The sequence below is a fragment of the Cladosporium halotolerans genome (assembly GCF_011745625.1).
Source record: "Cladosporium halotolerans strain TM138-S3 chromosome Unknown Sca3, whole genome shotgun sequence".
Classification (NCBI taxonomy): domain Eukaryota; kingdom Fungi; phylum Ascomycota; class Dothideomycetes; order Cladosporiales; family Cladosporiaceae; genus Cladosporium; species Cladosporium halotolerans.
This window is the reverse complement of record NW_027191454.1, coordinates 910275-927740: the sequence shown is the minus strand read 5'-3', so window position 1 is coordinate 927740 and position 17466 is coordinate 910275. Positions and strand designations below refer to the sequence as shown.

General features: G+C 59.4%; 6 protein-coding genes across 6 annotated transcripts; 5 read left to right on the top strand and 1 right to left on the bottom strand.

Annotated features, from left to right (window-relative positions):
- Positions 1–258: 258 nt before the first annotated feature.
- Positions 259–1035, top strand: WHR41_01313 (uncharacterized protein; the record flags this gene model as incomplete). Its single annotated transcript, XM_069369919.1, has 1 exon — positions 259–1035. One exon carries the CDS (start codon positions 259–261, stop codon positions 1033–1035), a length of 777 nt encoding a protein of 258 aa, XP_069233043.1.
- Positions 1036–1693: 658 nt separating this feature from the next.
- WHR41_01312 (uncharacterized protein) lies at positions 1694–4267 on the top strand. The gene is made up of 3 exons (XM_069369918.1): positions 1694–2366; positions 2436–3746; positions 3806–4267. Exons 1-3 carry the CDS (start codon positions 1985–1987, stop codon positions 3877–3879), a joined length of 1767 nt encoding a protein of 588 aa, XP_069233044.1. The 5' UTR covers positions 1694–1984; the 3' UTR covers positions 3880–4267.
- Positions 4268–4507: 240 nt separating this feature from the next.
- WHR41_01311 (uncharacterized protein) lies at positions 4508–6464 on the top strand (the record flags this gene model as incomplete). Its single annotated transcript, XM_069369917.1, has 2 exons — positions 4508–5377; positions 5449–6464. The coding sequence occupies exons 1-2, from the start codon at positions 4918–4920 to the stop codon at positions 6462–6464; spliced, it is 1476 nt and encodes a 491-aa protein (XP_069233041.1). The 5' UTR covers positions 4508–4917.
- A 1720-nt stretch (positions 6465–8184) lies between these two features.
- Positions 8185–10017, bottom strand: WHR41_01310 (uncharacterized protein; the record flags this gene model as incomplete). Its single annotated transcript, XM_069369916.1, has 1 exon — positions 8185–10017. The coding sequence occupies one exon, from the start codon at positions 10015–10017 to the stop codon at positions 8185–8187; it is 1833 nt and encodes a 610-aa protein (XP_069233042.1).
- Positions 10018–10319: 302 nt separating this feature from the next.
- Positions 10320–11810, top strand: WHR41_01309 (uncharacterized protein; the record flags this gene model as incomplete). The annotated part of the gene is made up of 1 exon (XM_069369915.1): positions 10320–11810. One exon carries the CDS (start codon positions 10320–10322, stop codon positions 11808–11810), a length of 1491 nt encoding a protein of 496 aa, XP_069233309.1.
- A 2318-nt stretch (positions 11811–14128) lies between these two features.
- WHR41_01308 (uncharacterized protein) lies at positions 14129–16171 on the top strand (the record flags this gene model as incomplete). The annotated part of the gene is made up of 1 exon (XM_069369914.1): positions 14129–16171. The coding sequence occupies one exon, from the start codon at positions 14129–14131 to the stop codon at positions 16169–16171; it is 2043 nt and encodes a 680-aa protein (XP_069233308.1).
- Between the last annotated feature and the right edge of the window lie 1295 nt (positions 16172–17466).

The window sequence follows — 17466 nt, the reverse complement described above, 5'->3', positions numbered from 1 at the left end:
GAGGAAAACACCCGGCAGGCGTGGGTAAACCTCGTCAACACGGCGAAGGAAAAAGCGGTGCACTAGCAGAGATCGTGTTGTTTGCAAACTCTCCGAGCCGGCTCATCACTTTTCGTCTCAACACATCACTCGACCCGCATTGACCGGAGTCACCGTTCTTGCGCCGACGCGATAGACATATTCACGCGCTCATCCACTTGAAAAATCCACGCTTATTGCGATTTCAAACCAAAACTCCGCTTCACCGCCACCGACACAATGCGCATCAACAAAACCCCCATCGCGCTCCTCGCGCTCCCGGCATTGGCGCAAGCCGTCTCCCTCGCCGACTTCGTCCCTCGCGTCACCGACGTCTCAGGCGGCTGCCGCAAAGTCTACCAACAAGCCGTGCCCGACTGCTCACCCACGGACTTCACGCAAAAGACCTGCAGCGAGTCCTGCGTGCGAGGCCTGCATTCAATGACAAAATCCGTGAAAGACGCCTGCGGGAGCGAAGGGCTGCAAGACAGGGGCGGCGAATCGAATATCTTGAAACTCTTCCTCGCGGACCAGGGACCGCAGGGCTTGTGCGAGAATGCGAACGAGGTGTTGAGCAAGTCGCCACCGCCCACGAGTTCCGAGGAAGCCAAAACGGAGGCTCAGACGACTACTTCTTCGACCCCTTCGACCACGGAATCGCCGACTGTTGCTGAGAGCACGAGCACAGCAAGCTTGACCGACGTCCCGACCAGCATTCTGATGGACACCAGCTCGTCGCCCGAGCCTACCACCTCGACAACCGCAGAAAGCAGCCCGACATCAGAAGCCGCCTCCACCACCACGCAATCCTCGCAAATCTTCGAGGCGCCCAGCATGCCGCCCAGCCTCACCGCGACCGGCGCCGGCAGCGAGGAAACCGAGACCTCAGGCCACAGCGGTGGCGGCAGCCCGTTCGACGCAGCGGGCAACGAGTTCTCTGGCGCATCAGCGACGACCTCGTCGGCTCTGACGCTCGTTCTGGGAGCTGCTGTCGCTGCGTGCCTGGCGCAGTGGTAGGCCGGATTCGATGTTGTTTGTTGTTTTTCTTGCAGTTCATGACGCGGAACGTACGGCCCACCTTGCGAGGGTGGCGCTTTCGAAGATACCCAAAATGCCTACATGTGGCATCGTTTTTCTTTTGCACTTCCTTCTTCCTTTGTGTTTACTTCCCTTGTCTGGAGGATTACTGTTCGAATACGAGCAGACTGCGCTGAGCGCTGCTTTTCTTTTCTCTTTTCTTTTTTGTACGTGTGGTGGAATTCGCTTTTGTGTAAGCTGTAAGTGGTCCTTTTTGGAGGAGGGCAATTTGGACGAGTGAAGGTGTGAGGGTTGAAAACTGCTTGTCATCGGACGACTTTCGAGCTGTTGTAACCCACTCTGTAATCAAGTAATGAAGTCTGAATCTCAAATGTGTTTCCCACCCATCAAAGACGGGCCCGCCGCGCCATACACTTTCCTTTTCGCTTCAACTATATTCCCCGTGCTTATTTCTGGCTCCGGACCGACAGCGGCAGCAACGGTGAACACGATCTCCTCCACATGGCGGCAAGAAAGTCAGTTGCGGTGGGCTGTCAGCTTTAGGCTAAAGGATGTCGAAAGGCGCTTCATATCGCAAAGACAGCACGAAACACCGTTATCAGGATAGCGGCACGGGCAGGTCAGCTAGAGACCTCCTAGCCTCCGCGCGCGAGTGCTCGAATTCCAGCGCCCTCTGCCTTGCTGACGCGCGCCGTCTCGTTGAACGGCGGCGGGCGGGCCGATAGGGACAGAATTTGGGTGATTGGCCCTCCCCAAAATTTAGCAGGGGCGAGTCTCAGTGACGCTATCGCGCAAGTCAGCAACTCGCGCTAGAGCTGCTTCTTTTTCCCCCAAGGGAGCAGCGCAGCTGTCGCGAGACACCTCTCAACCCGATCCCCCCAACCACACCTCCTCTCCCATTTCTTTCATTCTGTCGCGCAGAGTCACCATGGCGGCCGTGGTGCGCATGCCGACCGCGATGGCCCTCAGGCCCGTCGCGCAATTGTCTGCTTCCGCCGCCAGCCGGCAGGTTGTCCAGCAACAGAGAGCTTTCGGCGCCGTGGCCAAGCAGCGTGCCGGCGTGCTGTCCGCGGCGCGCGAGCAGCGCAAGAGCATCGTCGACGCCTGCAGGAGGGGATACGCCGACCAGGCGCCGGTCAAGGAGCTGCCCAAGAAGAAGAAGCGGGCGGGCGTGCTGCGCTGGACCTGGAGGCTCACCTACATGAGCGCGATCGGCCTTCTGGGCTGGACCGCGTACGGCATTTACCTCAACCGCAACCCGGTCGAGCAGCCGGAGCCGGACCCTAGCAAGAAGACTCTCGTCGTCCTCGGTGAGTTCGATGTGCTCGACGATCCATTGGTTTGCGCGAGCGGTTGCTGATGATTTGTTTCAACCACAGGCACTGGCTGGGGCTCTGTCTCTCTCCTCAAGAAACTCGATACGGAAAACTACAATGTCGTCGTCATCTCTCCCCGCAACTACTTCCTGTTCACGCCTCTCCTCCCGTCCTGCACCACCGGCACCATCGAGCACCGTAGCATCATGGAACCGATCCGCAACTTCCTCCGTCACAAGGGCGCCGCCGTCAAGTTCTACGAAGCCGAGGCCACCAAGATCGACTATGAGAAGAAGGTTATCTACATCAACGACGACTCTGAGATCAAGGGTGCTGTCTCCCAGACCGAGGTTCCGTTCGACATGCTTGTCGTCGGCGTCGGCGCTGAGAACGCTACTTTCGGTATCCCTGGTGTTAAGGAGCACGGCTGCTTCTTGAAGGAGGTCAACGACGCGCAGCGCATCCGCAAGCGCATCATGGACTGCTGCGAGACCGCCACCTTCAAAGACCAGTCTCCTGAGGAAGTCAAGCGTCTACTGCATATGGTCGTTGTCGGCGGTGGCCCTACCGGTGTCGAGTTCGCCGGTGAGCTCCAGGACTTCTTCGAGAACGACCTCAAGAAATGGATTCCCGAGATTGCCAGCAACTTCCGTGTTACCCTTGTCGAGGCCCTGCCTTCCGTCCTGCCTATGTTCTCCAAGAACCTGATCGACTACACCGAGCAGACCTTCAAGGAGGAGACCATCGAGATCCGCAACAAGACCATGGTCAAGAACGTCACTGAGCAATACATCGAGGCCGAGTACACCAACGCCGCCGGCGAGAAGGTCCTCGAGCGCATCCCCTACGGTCTTCTTGTCTGGGCCACTGGTAACGCTGTCCGCCCGGTCGTCCGCGACCTGATGGGCCAGATCCCCGCCCAGAAGGACTCTCGCCGCGGTCTCGCCGTCAACGAATACCTGGTCGTCAAGGGCACCGAGAACGTCTGGGCCGTCGGCGACTGCGCCGTCGCCAACTACGCTCCCACCGCCCAGGTCGCCGCGCAGGAAGGCGCCTTCCTCGCCCGCCTCTTCAACCAGATGGCCAAGACCGAGGAGTTCGAGACCGAGCTCGCCACTCTCTCCGAGAAGCAGGGCACTGCGCCCAACAAGGACTCCCGCGACGAGGTCTTCGCCCAGATCAAGGACGTGCAGAAGCGCCTGCGCCGCGTCAAGCAGATGGGTCCTTTCGAGTACTCTCACCAGGGCTCGCTCGCTTACATTGGATCTGAGAAGGCCGTTGCCGACATCAGCTGGTTGACTGGCAACCTTGCCACTGGTGGCCAGCTGACTTACTTCTTCTGGCGCTCTGCCTACCTGAGCATGTGCTTCAGCAGTGAGTCTAATTCATGAAATGCAGTGTTCATACTGTACCATGCTAACTCTTGCCTCCAGCTCGCAACCGTGTCCTCGTCTTCATGGACTGGATGAAGTCGTACATCTTCGGCCGCGACGTCTCCCGCGAGTAAACCATTCGCGCGATACCATAAACGCATGTGCTCCCAAACCCCTTAACTAACGAACATGGGAGCTCATGTTGAAGCAGAGACAAGTAACCTCTGCAGGTGGGGATAGAGAGTGATAAAATTCACCTCACCGACCTTCCTTTGTGTGATATTATAGAGAGCCCGAGGAAACAACAACACCTGGCGTTTGATTTTCTCGCGAGGACGAGTTGGAAAGGCCTTTGTTGTGTGTCTGAGTGTACTGTACGAGGGACTGGCCTTTTTGTTGTTATTTTGTTTGGTTACAGTATATGGGACTGTGAATGAGGCTGGCTAGAGAGCAGTAGCTGGGCTTCATTGAAGAGCTTGTAGTGTGTAGCGTTAGTGGTACCAATAGAAGAAGATCTGCAAATTCCCACTAGAGTAGGGCTGTAGTGCTTCTGCGCCCGTTTCGTCAGCGTTGGCGCTGAAGACGAAGCGCTAGAGGTCTTTTTTCTATAGATATGTCGATGATGCTACTTAAGTGCTCGTGACCGCGAGCCTATTTTTTCCCCTGGCGATCCAAAATAAGTTAAGGTACAGTGGGTCGACGAGCGTCTGCACGTAAGCCTCTCACATGCCGCGTCGGCCTGCGCGCTTCAGCCACTCGGGCATTGCGTGGTGCACCTAAGCTTGCTTGGGACGCTGCTGCGTTGCTCTGCTTTTCCTTTACACTACCGCTGCTCCCATCCGGAACATTGTCCTCACTTCGATCAAGTCTCACATAGACCTTACCACCTACACTTTCGACCTATCCTCCGGATCTCTCAGCGCTGGCCGCAGGCGGATTCATCTTCACGTCTCTCCCGAGCTTGGAGCGCGCGCCTCACGTCACTCGCTTGTTTCACCTACACGAATCTACACAACGCCCACCACACCCGGCCAGGCAAAGGAAACACAGGACTAAATTCTCCCTCCCACTCTCGACTGGTCATACAAAGCATACCCATCACCCACAACCGCTAGCTACCCAGCTACGCGCCGCACATCCAACTTGCCCATCCCCCATCAGCGCCCGCAACAATGTCCTCTCACAACTACTACACAAACGCCTACTCCGACCCGCCACAAACCTCCTACGCCAACGCCTACCACGATCACGACCGCCGCGCCGACGCCCCGCTGCCTCCCCTCCCCTACGACCCCTCGCCGCCGCCCTTCGCAGACCCCTACCGCCAACCCAGCGCCGGCGCGCAGTCCTCGCGCTACGACTCGGACCCCTACGAGGATCGGGACGCGATACCGCTGGGTGAGAGGGAGCGGGAGAGGAAGCATGGGTCGATGCACAGCGTGGTGCCGATTCTGCCACCGCAGCATCCGGACGACGATGCTTTTGTGAGGGATGCGAAACCTGGGAAGAGGAGGAGGCGCGGTGAGGAGAGGGAGGAAGATGACGGGTGGTTTCGGGGGAAGATCACGTGGGTGTGTTTCTTTATGAGCTCGGTGCAGCTGATTGTGTTTTTGGCGGAGGTGATTAAGTATGGTGAGTGTTTTCCGGGGAGGGGATCCTTTTGGAGGTGAGAGGGTTTGGGGCTGACGATTCGTTCGCAACAGGCATGCTCACGGGGACGCCGATTCAGATCAAGCCTTCTTTCAATCCTATGATTGGACCTTCGCCGTATCTTTACATCAACATGGGCGCGCGATATCAACCCTGCATGCACAACATGGAAGGCGTGCAAAACGCGAAGAATCCCCCGGTACACTGGCCTTGTCCTGGCACGACCTCGCTAGACGAAAGCGATAACCAATGCACTTTGAGTCAGCTCTGCGGTTTCGGCGGCGTACCTGAAGTCCTCTTCTCAGACCTTCCCGCCGGCGCCCCGCTCCCCAACAGTCCCGCGCCAAACCAATGGTGGCGCTTCATCATCCCGATCTTCTTACACGGCGGCATCATCCACATCGCCTTCAACCTCCTCCTCCAGCTCACCCTCGGCCGTGACGTCGAGAAGCTCATCGGCTCCGTCCGCTTTTTCCTCGTCTATATGGCGGCCGGTATCTTCGGGTTCGTGCTCGGCGGCAACTTCGCGGCCACGGGCATCGCATCCACCGGCGCCTCCGGCAGCCTCTTCGGCATCCTCGCCATAACCCTCCTCGACCTCCTCTACCACTGGACCAGCCGCGCCTCGCCCCTCAAAGACCTCCTCTTCATCGCCATCGACGTCATCATCGCCTTCGTCCTCGGCCTCCTGCCCGGCCTCGACAACTTCTCCCACATCGGCGGCTTCCTCATGGGACTCGTGCTGGGAATCTGCATCCTGCGCTCCCCCGCCGCCGTCTCCCGCCGCACGTCGGCCGATTTCACAGCTCGCAGCAGGTACGACGCGGGCGCGGGCGTGCGCGGGTTTGTGAAGCAGCCGCTGGCGTTTTTCCAGAACCGCCGCGGCGTGTGGTGGGTTTGGTGGATCGTTCGCGCGGCAGCGCTGCTGGGCGCTCTGGTGGGGTTTATCCTGCTGCTGAAGAATTTCTATCAGTGGAGGACGGGATGTTCGTGGTGTAAGCATTTGTCGTGCTTGCCGATTAAGAATTGGTGTTCGGTGGGGAACCTGCAGTTGGAGAGTCAGGCGTAGAGTCGGCCTGCGTTTTGAGATTCCCGTGTTCGATCTTTGCATGGTTTGATGTTGGCGTTTCTTCTCTGGAAGCAGGGGACTGGGACAGCGATATGGTGCATTACTTAGACCGGAGTTCTCATCTTCTTCTCACGACGGATCGGCAAGGGCACGGCCAGGTCGCATGTATTAGAGCATCATGTTACCAATGACTAGCATACTTTTGCATTTTTGCTTCAGATCCACTGGCCGCCTTTACTTGCGCAACCTGGGAGTTTTGATCGTATTTGCAACTGTTTCGAAATACCCTACTCTGCCATTCTTCACGAACATTTGACACTTTGATTTTCACTCTGAATGATCTTGAGACGAAGACCGGCTGTCTCTGACAAAAGAAGTCAAGAAACCGGCATCCTCTTTCTTACGCGCTTACAATAGCCAATCGGTACCCTCGCGAATACAGGCACTACATACACACAGTATCCTTCGAACCTGTCCAGTCCATAAAACGAACCATCCGGAATCATATCGCCACGAGCGACATATGCGCCGCCAAGGTCACAGCGGGGCTTCCAGCAAGCATTGGCAAGACACGCATGCCATGCCGTGCCCACCATATCCCGATACCTCGGCCTCCGCGATTATCGTCGTCCCCTCCGAACGCCTGCAGGCTGCAATGCAGACAGACGAGAAGCGTGGACCGTTAGCAAGCCAGTGCACTTCGCTTGCGAACAGCATCCAGCCGGCCTGGCGGCAAGACACGCATGCTGCTACCTTAGTCTGCGCGCCGCGCGCTTGCGTGCAGGCCCTCTCAGCTGCGTCGCTTGCTTCCAAGTTCCAAGAGGCGGGCCAAGAATGGTTCTCCGTTTCGGTATCGCATGCGCCACGCGTGTCCGGCCGTGTCTCTCGCTACAGTACGTCAAAGGGTCGGTTCGCTGGCGGTCGGAAGGAGGTACATAGGTGGTAGGGCTGGGTGGGCGCCTTGTTGGCGGGCTGGGGTTCTTGTGGGACTGTACTGTACATACACACACATCTCTATCGTTTGCTTCCATACCAGGAAATCACCGCGGGCTACAAACCGCTTGCTCCTCATCCCTACTCTCCGCGTGCAAAACCCACCACCCAACCCCGTCTTCCCACAGCCTCACGACCACCGAACAAAGCCAAATCCAAACCAAACAAACACCGCCACTCCTCCACCGCCACTCAACCTCACCTCACCTCCCACCTCCCACCACAACCACAATCATGCCCCGCTCCTACATAGCAGACAACAGTGCGTCCCCTCTCCTCTCCTCCCTCACAAACCCCAATCAACCTAAAACCCCGACACCTAACCACCCAGCCAACAGCCCTCTCCCTCCGCTCCAGCTCCACAGCCAGCATGCTGCCCAAAACACGCGCAGTAGCGACAGCAGCGCGCTCGCCGGGCTGGGACACGCCGCGGATTTCGCGGCAGCAGCGCGCCGTGATGGAGCGGGTCGACAAGCAGGCGCGGCACGGGCGCATGATGAGGCGGCTGTTCGGGCACAGGCTTGTGCCTGGGTTTTTGCGGTAGAAGTGCTTTTGGGAAGGGAGGGAGGCTAATGAAGGGATGCCTTATGATATGAGAGACGAGACAGATAGATTGCGTGAAATTCAAATTTCCGTTAGGACGAGAGATCTGCGTGTCGTGCCATTTTCGTGTTTGGTCTGCAATGGTCGTTGGCTACCTAGCTTTCGGAGCTGGGATCGACCTCACTCACTCCTCTTTCAACCTGCTCGCCGCGCGCCCGCCGCCCTGCCCCTGGCCCGCTTTGCCCCCGTACCCGCCGTCCTGGACGAAGAAGTCGACCTCGTCGACGACATCGTACACGACGTCCTCGGCGACCTGCTCCTTGTACCGCTCGCCGACGGGCCGGCACTCCTTGCCCGGGCGCCAGCCGCTGCGCGCAGCACTGCCGTCCGGCGCGTCGCGCATCTCGACGTCTTGGGAGCGGTCTGCGTGCTCGCTCGTCGAAACGGGGACTTTGGTGCTGCGCAAGTGCGCGGGCGGCGCCCAGAAGCCGTCCTTGCCGTCGCCGAAATTGACCTCCGCGGTGCCGCCCCAGAAGCACGAGACGGCGGGGAAGTAGCCCGTAACGCCGTCGTCGAAGGCGCCGTCGCGCGCGCCCTGCTGTTTGCTCGGCTGGCTGGCGGGCGGGAGGAAGGCGAGGAGGTTGTCGAAAGCGGTGCCGACGAGCTTGCCGTTCTTGTAGACGCGGATGGCGGAGTGCGGCAGCGTGCGCAGCGGCGCGTGCTCGTGGTTGGGGTTCGGCGGCTGGCGGATGGCGTCCTTGCCGGAGCCGGCGGTGGCGCCGGGGTGCGAGGCGAGGGTGGCGATGTTGGTTGTGCGGTCGGCGTAGACTTCCATGGGCCGCGTGGCGACGTGGTCGAGTATCTCGAAGTAGGAGTTGCCTTTGTAGGCAACGGGGATGCGGTCGCGGATGATGTCGGGGATTTGCTCGTCGGGGCCGGGCACGGGCGGGGCGTTGGTGTCTGTGAAACCGTCGCCGATGTCGACGGCGGGGTTGTAGACGCCGGAGACGATCTTTTGCTGTAGGGAGAGCGAGGGGAGCTGGATTTCCATTCCGATCACGTCTCCTTCCTTGACGTGCTGGTCTTCCGGCGCAAGGGTTATAGGTGTCGGTCCTGCTCCGGCCGTTTTGGCCTTTGATTTGGCGGCCTTCGCTTTCGGTGTGAAGAACTTGCCCGGACGAGAGCGGTGCATTGTCTCGAACCGCATATCTGTGATGCCGTAGCTGTACCCGTCAAACCCAACCGGCGCATCAAGCGGCGCCTCTCGTCGTGCCCATCCAAATCGCACAAACGGCTGCGGACCATCGGGGTCCTGAACCGGTCCCTCAGGCGGTACTCCCCTGCGAACCTTCACCTCATAATACAACGTCCCCTCCCGCGCGCACACGTTCGCCCTCACCATCCGCCAACCCTTCTCATTGCTCGTCGTAAGCGCATTCGTCGTGAAATGCATCCAGCGATCCGCATCCTCAAAGCTGAGCCGCGCACCATGCGGCGCTGGGCTGGTGCTGCGATAGTACTGCTTGTGCGTGAAAGTCGGATCCGCGATCGCACGCTGGTACCGGTAGCCGCGTTTGTTCTCCGCGAGGTCGAGCGGTTTGTACAGCTGCCTGTTTTCCCCGGGCACCCAAAATTGGTTCGGCTCGTGCTCAGCCATCATGTCGTCTTTCGGCGCTTCGAAGTCCTGAGCGCGCGGTGGGGGAATGTTGAATCGTTGTGGTGAGGGGTAGGCATGGACCTGGTGGGCCTTGCGCTTGCCGAGAGATGAAGAGGTGGCCGCAGACGGGGCTGCCGGCGCGGCGGACTCGCGCTTCTTGAGAGAATCCTTCTTTTCGCGTTGCTCGCGTTGTACGGGAGGAGGTGCGGGTGTCTTCGAGGCGGGGCGTGGAGGAGCTGGTGCAGGTGCAGGTGCGGGTGCTGGAGCTGGCGATGCGGTCGTCTGCGTCGCTGGAGCATTGTCCGCTGGGGTCGCTGCATCAATTGGCGCCGCCTCTATAGGCGCAATAGATTCGTCCATGGTCGTGGCGGGTCGTTGTGCGAAGCAATTTCCAAAAAGACAAGGAAAAGCAGTCTGATGTTTCCAGATCGACGTCGCGTGGGATTTCCTGGAGCTTGAGAGACGCGACCTCCACGAACTGCAGGGCCGGCGGCGGCAGCGGCTTTCGGGCCCAACCCTGTCTTCTGGCGGCTTATCGATAACGAAACCCTGCCGGCAAAGCCAGAATTTCTCTTTTGGAGACGACCGGAATAAGAGTCCCGCGCAGCGTGCAAACTGCCGAAGAACCTCGCTCGGACAACACTTCACATTACACCACAATTATGCCGAAGGCCTCACGACCAAACTCCGCCGCGCGCGAGAGGAGACACAACCCGCTTAGCGAGGAGTATGCGCCGACAGAGCTGAAGCAGAAGGCGGGGAAGAAGAGAAAGTCAGAGGACGGCGAGAAGAAGCAGGAGGGGTTCGTGGATTCGAAGGCGTCGAAGAACATCTTGCGGCTAGGACAGGATCTGGCGGCGGAAGACGAGGCGGAGCGAGAGGCCAGCCGGCCTGCACAGCCCAACCCGGCATTTGCTTTTGAAAGCAGATTCCCTGTCGAGGCCGAGGATGACGAGGAGCAGGGCGGCGCAGAAGTCGGCGAATACGACGATGAGGAAGCGTGGGGCTCAGACGACGAGGTTGTCGAAGAGGTGGAAATCGACCCGGAGGATCTCGCAGCATGGGACAAATTCAATCCCTCCTTCGACCCCTCGACACTCCTGGACCCGAGAGACGACTCACAAGCCGCAGGTCCCGGCACCAACCTGGCGGATCTGATTCTGGAGAAAATCGCCGCACACGAAGCACAAGCAGGCCCCGCCGACCCCCGGCAAGTGCAAGGCGGCGGCGACCCCGAAGACGCAGTCGAGCTGCCAGGCAAGGTGGTCGAAGTCTACACACAAATCGGCATGCTGCTCTCCCGTTACAAGTCCGGCAAGCTGCCCAAGCCCTTCAAGATCCTCCCCACGCTCCCGCAATGGGACATCCTCCTCAGCATCACCCGCCCGGACAGCTGGACGGCCAACGCCACCTACGAAGCGACCAAACTCTTCATCTCCTCCCGCCCCGCCGTCGCGCAAGCCTTCTGCTGCGACGTCCTCCTGCCCAAAGTCCGCGAAGACATCCGCGAGACGAAGAAGCTGAACGTGCACCTGTACAAAGCGCTCAAGAAGGCGCTTTACAAGCCCGCCGCCTTCTTCCGCGGCTTCCTCTTCCCGCTCGTCGGCGGCGGGCTGTGCACGCTGCGCGAGGCGCAGATCGTCGCCTCCGTGCTGGCCAAGGTCAGCATCCCCGTGCTGCACTCGGCGACCGCTCTCTACCGCCTGTGCGAGATGGGCGCGGAGCAGATGCTGTCGGACGTGGAGAGCGCGGGCGCGTGCAACATCCTCATCCGCACGCTGCTGGAGAAGAAGTACGCGCTGCCGTACCGCGTCATCGACGCGCTAGTCTTCCACTTCCTGCGCTTCCGCGCGCTGCAGGAGGACGTGGCGATGGGCGGCGCCGGCGGTGGCTTCGGCAACAAGAAGGGCGCCGCGTCCCAGGGCCTGCCGGTCCTGTGGCACCAGTCGCTGCTGGCGTTCGCGCAGCGCTACAAGAATGAGATCACGGAGGACCAGCGCGAGGCGCTGCTGGATCTGCTGCTGGCGCGCGGGCACAAGCAGATCGGGCCTGAGGTGCGGAGGGAGCTGCTCGAGGGCAGGGGACGGGGTGTGATGATTGAGCCTGAGGCTGGAGGGGCTGTGGGCGGCGACGATACCATGATGGACATGTGAAGGGGATGATGTTGGGATTTTGGGATTTTGGGATTTTTTTACTTTATGGGACGCGGAAGGAAGGGAGAGGAAACCCACTTGGTCCTTTTTTTACGATACCGTTCCAGCGCAGCATTCAAATCAAAAAATTTAGATCTTATGCCATTTCGTCGTTGCCTTGTCGAAGTTGAGATGACGTCTCAGCTCCAAAGCAAGCCTCGCGCCGCCGCGGCGAGACAGCGAAGGTTGGCCTTGCAGCGCATTTTTGGCACGTCTCAGACTCCCGCATCGCCAACCCGCCAACGCTCTCTCGGCCGTGTGGCTTGCAGCGTGATGCAGAGTTTGGAAACGCTGGTTCGTCTCGACGCCGTGTTACGTGCGGTTGTGCTCAGCGCGTACGGTGCCTGGACGGGCTGATTTTGCTGGTCTGGTCTGGTCTGGTCGTACGAGCGACACGTTGTGGGCACCGCAGAGACCTACCTCACCTACATAGGGCTCTCGAATGCGACGTGTTGATTTCACGGCGCTGCGCATCATGATGGTTCTGATGTGACGGAAGTATCGCGCCCAGGTATCGCCAATGACCACGGTACGTGATTGACCGTCCGTACTCCACGATGTACAGTACATACATGTAGTACATATCCCGCCTCCACATACGTAGGCCGAACAACCCTGCAATCTACACACGGGCCCACGCGCGACGCCAGTCACCATCCCGGGCGAGGTTGGGGCACGCCTGCATGAAGGGCAAATTTGAACAGAACAGAACAGAGCTACGAGGCCCGGGTCGTTTCGGAGTTCGGCAAGGGCTGGCTCGGCCATTTCGGGCGGGCTGGGATGATGAGGTGGGATGGAATTGATGGCAGGACGCAAAGAGACGAGAGATTGGTGTCCCCTTTCTCACCTGCCCTTCGGGTGCTGCACCTCAGGATGTGGGAGATTGCGACGTGCTGGGCCATGCGACACCGGTGTGTGTGAGTCTTGAAGAAACTGCCGGTGGCAGGTCTGAAGCTCGCGGGCTGGGGGAGCGGTGCGTGTGAGACCGTTTTGCTCGTCGAGCTGGCCACCGTTGGCGTTGCTGGGCCGCTGTGAGTGTGCTTGTCTTGTTAGCTGGGCAGCGGCGCGTTGGAGGTCCAGCGAGTGAGTCTGTGACTTTCTTCCAGTGCGGTACTGCGATTGGCTCGTTGGCGTGTGATGAGGTTGGGCGAGGGGGCGACAATAATGCGATGATCAGATGGACTGGGGTACAGCGGGTGGAGGTGGCGATCGGGGTGATCAGCATTACAATAGCACGCAAATGCACTGGGGAGGCGGATGTCCTGCAATGAGAATCACGGCGGCCTGCGAGCTGCGAGTGCTAAGATTAGGTTGGCAAAAGGCACACTGCTGAGTGCAGCGTGGGAATTAATAATGGGCAGCACGACGTGGGCACGCAGCGCGCCGCCGTGTCTCGGGCGCTTGCCAGTCCCAGTGCCAGTGCCAGTGCCAGTGCTAGTCCCAGTCCCAGTCCCCTCGCTGGCGGGAGAGCAGAGAAGGGCCAGGCTGGCTAACCGTCTTGGCTGCCGGCGCTGCTTACCAGACGCCCTTCCAGCTTCTGCGTCGCTGCGTGTGAAAAGCTTCCGCCCACCTCGCCACCCACCAGCAGCGCAGCAGGTTGCAGCCTTACGAGCGAACATCGCCCCATCGCGCCCGGATAGAGTAAGCAGCAGCGCCCATCACCCAGCGCCCACCCACCTCCCGACCTCCGCCGCGCGCGTCATATCCCTCGGCCGGCGACCGGAGCGTTGTGGTGCGGAAGGCAAAGCGTGGCTAGCCGCTTCCCGCCCTCGCTCGCTGCGCTTTGGCGAAGGGGGACGAGACTGAGTGACTACTGTCGCTCGCACACTTGCAGCCACCACCGCCCCTCCGCCAACACCACCCATCCCACTTCCCTCGCCGCACCGCCCTCGACACGCTACCGATCTCATCTCGCTCTCCTCGCGAGCCCGCACGACCGACCTTCTCCTGTCCTCTTGCGCCCGAGCCCCGTTCGTCCAGCCCCACGAGACGGCAGCGCGCACCCCCCGGGACACCGCCCTTTGTGCACTCGCCCCTTCGCATACTCGACACAAAGCAATTCTTCACGGCAGACCGCGGAGCCCAGCGTGCCGGATCTCGACACCTCCCACGCGGCGGCGTGTTCTGCAAACAAGCCGGCTCCAGCGTCTCTCCTGCCAGGCGTGCGGACCGCGCTGCGCTGATTGCCCGCCCGGGTTCCGAAACCATCGAGTTTGCCCTGCCGACTCATCTACAAACCATCCTGGTGAGAGTCGCGCGCTCTCAAGCCCGGCGCAAACATGCGCGAGGTCAACTTCAGCATCCCCAACGCAAACAAGGCCTCGGTCAGCATCACAACCGCCCTCTATGACCGCCGCGCCCTCGACTGCACCTCCACCCTTCCCCTCATCAACTCCCTCAACAACCTCGCATACCTCACCACATCCTCCGGCCGCATACGCGACATCCTCACCGTCGATGGCGGCATCGAGCGCTTGGTATGCATCCTCAAGGAGGGCAGGAGCAAGGATATGATGGAGATGTGGAAGTGGAACCTGGCTTTCCAGTGCATCGTCAACATCGGCGTCAGGGGCTCAGAGGCTGTTCGCACACGCGTGGTCGAGGCGGACATGGTGCCCGTCATCGCCACCATTCTGGACAACTACTTCCAGGTCATCGAGAAGTGCAGAGAAAAGGCTGAGATCGAGAGCCGGCGAAAGTGCCCACTGGGCTCCCTGGGTAGCTCTCGTGGCTTTTCGCGCTCTTCTTCTTCCCGCAACGACCCTTACAGCCAGCGCTCTGACAGGAGCAGACGACACATTCCACCCCCTATCTCCATCCCCGAGCCGCGTGAGCAGCAAGAGGAATCGGCATCCGCCGCCGTGACACCTACTGCGCCCGCTGCGAACTTGTCACTTAGCTCGCCTCCAGACCGGACGACTTTCCAGCGACACCAACATCAGAGGTCACTCAGCAGCCGAGTGCAGTTCTCATCTCCTGGCGTTGGCAGCAGCAGACAGGCTTCGGAGCAGTCCGTGACTTCGGTCCCGTCACAAGACGGCGCTGCTGCGTTTGGCTTGAGGCCTGTGAGGGATGTCGACAGGCTACCTTCCATGCTTCCAACTCTTCACGCTGGGCTCAGCTCCGGACCCCAATCCCCCACAACACCCAGCGCGCCCGTCACGCGACCAGATAGTCAGAGCCCAACTGGCATGCGACGAGCCGCCAGGCGACCATCCATCAGACACCAGCTCTCCATCTCAGGATCAGACGACGATGCGCAGCCTGACGAGGCAGGATCCGAGGATGTTAATGAGACAGAGACTCAGCCGGAACCACATGTTGATATCCAATCCGACATTGTCATGCAGGACGCTCTGGACGATGACACAATACTGGAGCCGCGCACAGACACAGTCAACCTTGGAGCTTCTCACGAAGACGAAACCTTCAACATCAGCCACCGCCTATCCACCGACGGTAGCACCGTCAACCCTGTTACGACCCCCACACAAGCACAGAACGGCTTCCAGCAAAACCAGATTCCACCCGCTATGAACCCCCTGAACGCAACCCCTCCAAACCTTCAACAACCCCCTACATGGCTACCGCAGCGAACACTTCCTCTCGACCGGCCTGCACCGGCGCAAGTGCTCGCCGCCATGCCTCGCGACGAAGACGTCCTCATGTCGCTTCAACTCCTCGCATACGTCTCCAAATACTGCAACCTCCGATCATACTTCCAGCAATCCCACCTCGTTCCCAGACTCAAAATCGGCAAGGACCTGCACCTGCTCGACCCCGACCACAGCCCCGCAAACTCCACGCCCGGCCCGTCCCAAGAAGAGCTAGACGACGACTGGGACAACGAGTTCGTTGAGAAGCCCGGCGAAGCCCCCTACAACATCTTCCCCCTCATCGAGAAGTTCACCGCCAAGCCCTCGACCTCGCGCCACAGCGCCAGCGGACCCATCTCGCCGCAGCAGGACGACATGTCCTACTGGGCTGGCGTCGTCATGCGCAACCTCTGCCGCAAGGACGACTCGCGCGGCGGCATCCGCCAGTGCGCCTACTGGCAGTGCGGCAAGTGGGAGGAGTACACGCGCCAGTTCGCAAAGTGCCGCCGCTGCCGCCGTACCAAGTACTGCTCCAAGGAGTGCCAAAAAGGCGCCTGGGGCAGCCACCGCTTCTGGTGCGTCGCGGCTGAGGACGGGCATGGCCGCGACGGTGGTGGAGGTGAGGGCAGCAGCGACAGGCCGCACAGGAGGCATCACCACCACCATCACCACCACTCGCACCACCACAGCCATGGGAACGGCACTGGCAGTGCGGTGGAGCGATGAGTGGCTGGAGACAGCTTCTCAATCACGCCCTCTTTTGCTACTGTTTTTTCTTATGTTGTTACGGATGGGCCCTCGCGATTGGACACCAAATGAGCATTGGAAGGACCGGGATCGGAATTTGCCAAGCATAATCATCTCTTTTTCTTCTCTTGTCTTCTTCTCTTGTCATCGTTACCATTACCATCATCATCATCATCGGCAGCAGGCAAGCAGCAGATACCCGCGCGTTCAGGCGAAGAAATGTCATTACCTCTTTTTTGTCACTATTTCCAGGCCTTCCCTTCTCACTGCAGGATCGCATTCGACGGGATCCAGTCACGACTGGTTTTTTTTGTTTTTTTGTTTTTCTTTTGTTTTTCTACGAGTGTGTTGCGTTGCACGAGGAGGGAATCTACGGGAACGGGAGAGTGGGAGGCCGGGTTGGATTGTTGACGGGACTGGATCATTAAACAAGAAGATTGGATGGGTATAGGATGGGTAAGGTAGGGGGGGATGTGGAGGAGTTTATCAAGGAAGAGTCTGTGGGACAAAAGCCGAAGGCAGTGCCAAATCCCATTCGAAAGTTTTTTTCCAACGGATTGCGAAGTCCATTTTCAAAGAGATGTGACTCCATCGCTCGTGTCTGTATTTGTGAATGTTCATTAGAGATCCCTATTAATCACATCATCACCGTCCCTTTCAGAGAATATCCCATCTGAAGGTAGTGGAGACGAAGCAAAAGAAAAATAAGCTCAGGGTTCGGGCGTCCCGCGCTGGGGGATTGGAGGGCTTGTTCGTCTCGCCGCGGTTCTGGATCGCGCGCGTGACTCGTGCTCCACGCTTCGTGCATCCCCATCCCGAAAGTCAAGGCCATGCTTTGCTGTGCGCGCGGGAGAGATCGGCGCTGACTGACGACGCCCCGGCTGTTTTCTGCCTCGCTTGCTTGCTACATGGCTTGCACATTGCGCTTCCCTACTATCTCAGGCTGCCTTGTTGGGTCGGTTGGATACTGCCGGCTCCTGGATTGACGTGCCGCGCCGCCCTGCGAACATGCGCACTGCTGGACTGAGGAGCTGCATTGCTATTAGCTAGCACTAGGGATTTTTGGATCTTCGGTGGCCTTTGACGGCGGATCTGGATTGGGATCTGGATCTTTGGTTTTGGATCTCTTTGTGCGTGGGCTGGGTTGGTCAGACTTATTTCTGGGTGAGGACGTTGATTATCTGGCTACGGAATATATTTTACGCCGGACCACGACTGCTTCTATTCCGACCGCGTCCATCTGCCACTTTTCAAAAACACTGGCTACGACAGTT

What these genes read in the sequence shown, in the direction of transcription:
- WHR41_01312 (XM_069369918.1), top strand. Translation starts at nt 1,985, where the DNA reads ATGGCGGCCGTGGTGCGCATGCCGACCGCGATGGCCCTCAGGCCCGTC. An exon ending in GAAGACTCTCGTCGTCCTCG is followed by an intron (nt 2,367 to 2,435) that starts GTGAGTTCGATG and finishes TTTCAACCACAG; the next exon opens with GCACTGGCTGGGGCTCTGTC. An exon ending in CCTGAGCATGTGCTTCAGCA is followed by an intron (nt 3,747 to 3,805) that starts GTGAGTCTAATT and finishes TCTTGCCTCCAG; the next exon opens with CTCGCAACCGTGTCCTCGTC.